At 37.8% G+C, this 7,129-nt stretch overlaps 2 protein-coding genes across 2 annotated transcripts; one reads left to right on the top strand and one right to left on the bottom strand.

Moving 5' to 3' along the window:
* Window positions 1-341: 341 nt before the first annotated feature.
* LOC109221669 lies at window positions 342-683 on the bottom strand. Its single transcript, XM_019386136.1, has one exon. The coding sequence runs from the start codon at window positions 681-683 to the stop codon at window positions 342-344; it is 342 nt and encodes a 113-aa protein (XP_019241681.1).
* Window positions 684-6,005: 5,322 nt separating this feature from the next.
* Window positions 6,006-6,791, top strand: LOC109221667 (transcription initiation factor TFIID subunit 8-like). Its single transcript, XM_019386135.1, has one exon. It carries the CDS (start codon window positions 6,006-6,008, stop codon window positions 6,789-6,791), a length of 786 nt encoding a protein of 261 aa, XP_019241680.1.
* Window positions 6,792-7,129: the final 338 nt, after the last annotated feature.

The following is a 7,129-nucleotide window of genomic DNA, read 5'->3' as shown; positions in this document are numbered from 1 at the left end:
TTCAAAAAACACCCCAGAGTCCTTGAATTCAGATCTAAAAAATGACCAGAGTTCTTAAAATTTCTTGGTTCATTGATTTATTTTCTTCTTAAGCCTGAAGTTTAAGAGGTCCGTTTGTGTGGAGCTTTAGGCATCCCTGTTAGTCGACTCTCATGAGTCTTTTTCTCCAGAAAAATCTGGACAGAGACCCCATGCAAAATCGGGTTATTTGGGGGAAAAGATCCTTGAGTGGTCAATTATCATGGAGTAGAGCACCAAGCTGTCTCGATGGTTTTGTTCGTTTGGAAGGTATTTCCACCGCTGTTTTCTTTGTGTCTTCAGGTCTGGTCTGTCCCCGTGAACTATGGGGGACTCAAAGCAATAAACTCTCGGACCCATGAACTCCCAGATCCCTCTGATGGTCCTGTACTAGCGGATGCCCTAGCCTGTTGTTGGGTAGCTACAAACTGTGCCAACAAATGCACCGCACTTCTCAAGTCCTGATCTGATGGAAGCGGAGGGGGAGTTGGATGTGCGGTCTCCCTAGGAATCTCCTCAGGTGGTGGAGGAGCCGGTAATTGCTGGGTAGGGATCTCTCCCTGTGACTCCGATTTGGCCCCATCTGCTGGGGGTACCCTGCTAGTCGCCTCACCTACTGCTGTTTCTCTCCTCTGGCTAGCCGTAGTCTTCCTGGTTACCGTCATCTGTATCTGCAAACGTCAGCACGTAAGTTTAACTCAAATTTCCTATAACTCAGTGCTACAGCACGATTTAGATTTGAAAGAAGGGTAACCAACTCCTAAATGCCCTGTAGTCCCCTGCTTATATAATGTGGTGCACCACACATCTATAAACAAGACCCTACTAGACACGGCTTGTAGACTCCCTAAGACAGAAATGCTCTAATACCACTTTTGTCAAGCCCTGAGCCTAGGGGCGAGACCGGCACCTGGTGCCTCATCTATTCTTGCGTACCAACTTGCGACTAAGAGATTCTGATATGTATACTTTGGCCATGGGCCACATTACAAGATAATGTACAATGCAAAATATAAAACTGCATAGAGACTAACGTTGACTAAATGTCAACATACAGCTGGGCCGGCAAGGCCGTCATAATTACTACAACTGACGAGCCAACAAAATATACATACAGGGTCTACAAGCCCAACATACTACGCTAACCGACAGGATATGTCTACAAGCCTCTACTGATGGATGTACTGTGATCGGAACAGGGTCCCGAACCTACCCATAACCTATCTACATATATACACAAGATGTACACAAAACTTCTAGACCCGGTAACTCCGAAGGACGGGGAGCTTACCGATAAAGATGAACTCGGGCAAACACCTACTGAGGAGGTCTACCCGTCTGTCTGTCTGAACTTGCACGCATGAAATGCAGCGTCCCCAAAAAGGGACGTCATGTACGAAATAATGTACCGAGTATGTAAGGCAATGTACTGAAAGCTGAAACTGAACTGATAATATAATAACTGCAAGTAGCTGAAAGTCAAAGATAATCTGAAGGTATAACTTGTGTAATGAGAATCGGTAAAGAAACAATCACTATTATCTTAGCCCCACGTGGGCGCCAAACTGTTTACCTCGAAAATACGAGTAACAATTAAATTTGATTTGTGGTTTTAAAGATATGTGATTAAATTCAATACCAATTAGTATTCAAGAAATATGAAGTAGAAATGAAAGGAATAAGTGAATCAAACCAATGTTACTCGGCAGTGGTGACCTCGAGATGGACTAAGAGCAAAAAGTAAGAATAATAAATGTAAAGGACAGTATATTCTTGCCAATGATGAGATGATGTAACAATGATTGGGGTCTCCTTTATAGGAACCAACTCCCCTCCATTTTTTAATGCCTCCATTTCCCCAAGTTCTCACTTAGATGCATGACATGTGTCTCATCTTAATATCAATGGCTTAAATTTAATTAATTAAATTAAGCTCTTAACCACAGTTAGATAATAGATTCTCTCATGTACTTGCTCCCAAAAGATTTGGTAATCTCTTGGTAGCAGCAAATTTCCATATTTTTGAAAATGATTTTCCAAATATTTGGATGACGTATTGTAGATCACTATTTTATTTTCCTTCATTGTTTAAATGCTTATTATTTTAGTCTCGCGAACTCCTTTCAAATTTAGTGAAACAATATGCTAAACTTTCGTTTTTCAGCTTCTCACAAATAAATATTTAAATCTCTCTAATGTTAAATAATTGACATCTAAAGCACAACATACACGAGCTATAAACAAGAAAAGAAATATCTGCACTTAAGCGAATTTAGTGAGCGCAAAAATTCAGTAACTCTTTTTTCGTATATGTCGTTAAGGTTAAAAGAGATATATTCATTGGTTCTTGTCATCCACCACCACAGTTGGTGGCGCAGCCACCGTACAAGGATCAAGGGGGAAAAAGCGTATAATAGTTGATGATATTTGCTTTTAAATAATTCTTTGCATTAGATTGTGATTAATTTAGAGTTTTATACTATGTATTTTTCCTTTTTTCAATTATGCAAACATGCAATCTATTTTTTTGAAGAAAACCTGCTCCAGAATTGTGAGATTACTGCCAAATATTTGGAAAAATATTACGGAAAAGAAGGAAATTTGTAGCTACATTTGTGGGCTTGCCAATTTTTTTGGGAGTAATATATGGAAGAATCTATTATCTAACTATGGTTAAGAGCTTGCTTTAATTAATTGAATTTAAACTATTGATATTAAAATGAGATACATGTCACTCATCCAAGTGAGAACTTGGGGAAATGGAGTCATTAGAAAATAGAGAGGAATTGGATCCTCCTTTATATAATACGGGAATCCTAAATAAGGTATATTTCTATTTACAGTAAAGAATATTCTTGGTACAGCTGTCTAACCGCCTAGTACGGAATCGTACAATCCTATTCCGGGATTTGTGCCATGATCTTGGGGACGTGGCAGGAATCTAGCCCATTCTGTTACAAGTCCATAACGGTACTATTTCGGGGTCAAGCATGCCCAGCTTCGGTGTACCTCACGTGTCAATCTTCGGGCGTTGCATTCCGTTCTCGGCTCGAGTCTAGTGAGTCGACCTTGAACTCGAGCTTGCTTGAACTCGGACCTAAGGCGATCCCGAGCTTTGGACGACCTCTCGAGCCTATAGATCGAAGGCATACAATCTTGACCGTATACAAGTTCATCGTGTACTATCCACACACTACTCCCGCTTGCGCTTCAAGTTTCCCCTTCACTTCAATATGTAAAAAAAAAAAATACAGCGAATATACGACATACTCGGTTACTAATTATCGATGAACAATTCATACTCTATATAATTGATTTCTACTCCATATATAATTAGTGTACAAACATTACACATTAAAGATACACTAGTTGTAAGGGCTTAGGACTCCGCTCTTTTCGAGTTGACTATTGACCATTCACTAAATACAAGATATGGATGTAATAAATACAATATTTTCTCTAGAATTAGAAACAAAACCTCAATTAGATTTTTATCACCGAGGTCTAATCTCAATCAGATTATCTCTATACACCGCCTGTTATAAAGTTGTAACTTCAGCAAATTCAATAACCAAAAGATGGCAAAGTCTTTAGCATCCCTGTGTTGTGTTCTTGTTTTGGTTTCCCTCGTCCTTGGTAATATACACTGTTCTTTTTCTTGTATTTCGAGATTTTTAGTTGTGCGATATTATTTGAGCACCAAAATTTGTTATTGCTCGATCACGAATTTTGGAGAATTTAGTTATTTTCGTGTGACCTATAGGTCACGGTTTTGAGCCGCGGAAGTAGTCACTAATTTTTGTATTAGGGTAGGTTGTCTACATCACACCCTTGAAGTGTGGTCCTTCCTCGGACCCTATGTGCATGTAAAATGCTTTGTGCAACTGACTACCCTTTTTTAGTTTATGCTCGATAATACGAGCCAGTCTCCATCAAGAATTAATTTGACTAATTACATTCTTTATTTTTTTTTATCACATGCAGTTGATGAAAATGTTGTGAAAGTAGGACGAGTTGAGGCCAAAACATGCTTCAAAGTGTTGAATGAGATATTTTGCAAGAATGATGACCCAGAACCAGACTGCTTGGCTGCTTGCAAGCATATACTAGGAGGTGGAACAGGAGCTACTTGTGCACCTCAACTTGCTGGACCTAGCATTTGTGCTTGTGCTTTTGAATGTTAAATTATCTTGATTTTACTCTTTTTTTTTAGTCTTCACATATGTATCTCTAAAACTTTTGGTGGTAAAAAAATATTTTGAAAGCCTCTTATAGCAATGTATTGTATTACTTAAGGACAAAAAAAACACAACACCACAAGAAAGGAATATTAGGAGAAACAAGGTCTAAGATATCTGCTCTTCGTTAGCCTGTTTATTTTTAATTTTAAGTTCTTACTCCCTCCGGTCCAAAATAAGTGATTTTTTGACATTTTTCTTGTGGTCCAAAATAAGTGATTTTTCCAGATTTCAAGAATGAATTAATTATTTTTTTTCCTACATTGTCCTGAAATGGTGTTGGAATATGTGTTAGGAATGTTTATGTGAGATGGTAAAGATTAATATGGTCAATTCCATTGCTAATTAATGCTAAAAGGTGGATTTTTTAATTTGTGTTAAAACATCCAAAAAATCACTTATTTTGCATCGGAGGGAGTATCAAATTAAAGCATGGTCTCTTGAAAGGCAGCAAATCCTAATTTTTTTAAAGGTATAATTTATTTTTATTTTTTTGGGTAAGAGGTATAGTATAATGTTGAAATTCAGAATAGTTGATCATTATTCTCCTCGAGCCCCTTCTTTTTGCTGAGTAGGCAATATCTCTGTTTTCCAGAAACATAGAGCAAATTGCACAATACACTATGTAATGAATACTTTCTCTAATATTTTACAGATATAATATTCATTATTATAAGATTAATTAAATTGTACATTGATTAATTTGAAATAAGGATTTATACATTTTCACATCCTAAGAAAGAAAATAATTTTAACTAGTCGCCGTTCACATCTAAACATAATACTCCCTCCGGTCCAAAATAAGTGATTTTTTGGATGTTTTCACACAGATTAAGAAATCCACCTTTTAGCATTAATTAGTAATGAAATTGATCATATTAACCTTTACTATCTCACGTAAACACTCCTAACACATATTCCAACACTATTTACTCCAAGGACAATGTAGGAAAAAAATAATTAATTCATCCTTGAAATCTGAAAAAATCACTTATTTTGGACCACAAGAAAAGGCCAAAAAATCATTTATTTTGGACCGGAGGGAGTAGCTTATTCATCAGATGTGTACTAATTAAGATTCAGACATTTTAATGATAATCATAGTAATAAAAAATTACAAAGCCTATGTAAATTCTCCCATATATCCTTTTGCTCCAACTTGTTGTTAGAGAAATCTCTTGGGATGATACTTTTTCCACTTAAATTATAAATGGGATTTTAAACAATTTTATCAGTTTACCGGCTTGTAAAGTTAATGGTAACTTTGGACCCAAAAAAAAAAGCTAATGGTAACAATTATTTATTGGTGAAAAAGAATTTAAATAAATACAAACAAATATAATACTCATGGTTAATAAAATTAAGTTTAACTTGGCATTTATACTTAATCAACAAAGACATACTATATTTTCTTTTCACAAATATCTTTTATCATTTCATCACGAATAATCAAATATATATATATGCCTTAATTTTTCACATGATAAATTTAATATGCTATGGTACATACAACGGGTGTCCACGTAAGCATTCTAACTGCTGTTTTGGTAATTTAATAACGAAACATATATACTTGTACTGTTAGATTTCTTTAGCGCACTGGTTTTCGTATTATATACGGACAAATCGTAAAGGTACGGGTTCGATCCCCCACTCTGCCTCTAGAACTTTCCACCAATGAACATCTAGGGTTTTGTTCTTACCACACTCGAAGAAAAGCCGCCCACCCGTCTCCCCTCATCCGCCACTATGAGATCAAACCGCAACCGTCCTCCGGCGGCGATTCCTCTTCCGTCCACTGCTTCAACGGAATCCGAATACGCCTTCACCTTAACCAGAATAGTAGTGGCGCAGATCTGCGATTCAATCGGATTCACGGCGGCGGAAGCTCCCGCTCTCCGAACCCTAACCGACGTCGCGGCTAGGTACTTGAGATCAATCGCTAAGTCCGCCGCCGACTCAGCAAACTCCGCAGGCCGCACGCAGTCACAACTTGTCGATACTGTCGCCGCCGTGGACGAGCTGAGCTCCGTCAGTGGATTCGCCGAAGCGTGGAGAGCTACTGGAAGTTTACTGAACTCCGGCGCGGTGAAGAATCTCGTTAGTTTTTCTAAGTATTCGGAGGAAATTCCATTTGCAAAACCGTTGCCCAGAAAAGTATTTTCAATAGGGAGAGGAAAAGGCTTGCGGAATGTAGATAGCAATGAGTATATTGGAGGGGAGGGGAAGCATATTCCGAAATGGCTACCCATAATGCCGGTATTTGAGAAGGAGGAGGAATGGGGAGGGAAAAGAAAGGAAATTTGGGGATTTTGTGGTAAAAATGAGGAAATGGAGAGGGAAATGAAATTGGAGAAGAAAGATATGGAATGTGAGAGGAAAGGAATTGAATTGCCATTGAAGAGAGGGAAAGTGAGGTTTAAGATTGGGAATGGTGGGGGAGTTGTAGGGGTGTGTAGAAGGGGCGGAATAGGGAAGAGAGTTTTATGTGAAAGTTGGATTTGTGATCAACAAAATCAAAAGAAGAGTTTGTAATAGAAAGGAAAAAATAGGACGATGATGATGGCTGGAGCTCTTAGCGCAGAGCTCATAATATGTAAGAAAGAAGAAGCGGCAGAATTTGAAGATCTGCGCACAATGTAGTTAAGTAGTATTTGGTTTGAAGTTCAGGAATTGAACTCTTAACGTGTTGGTCGATAAAAGGAAGTTTATGAATTTGCTTCGTCGCTCAAGACCATCTTCACTGCAGCATTATAATGAGGGGACTGTCTCTAATTTGTTTTTCTATTACTCTATGTTAAGGTGGTCATGAGATTCACTATTAATTAACGTACAAATTCAGATTCTCAGTGGAAAGATGTTACGTACTTTAT

Source organism: Nicotiana attenuata, unplaced genomic scaffold (genome assembly GCF_001879085.1).
Source record: "Nicotiana attenuata strain UT unplaced genomic scaffold, NIATTr2, whole genome shotgun sequence".
NCBI lineage: Eukaryota > Viridiplantae > Streptophyta > Magnoliopsida > Solanales > Solanaceae > Nicotiana > Nicotiana attenuata.
Note: the sequence above shows the minus strand (reverse complement) of the source record. Positions and strands in the feature narration are given on the sequence as shown.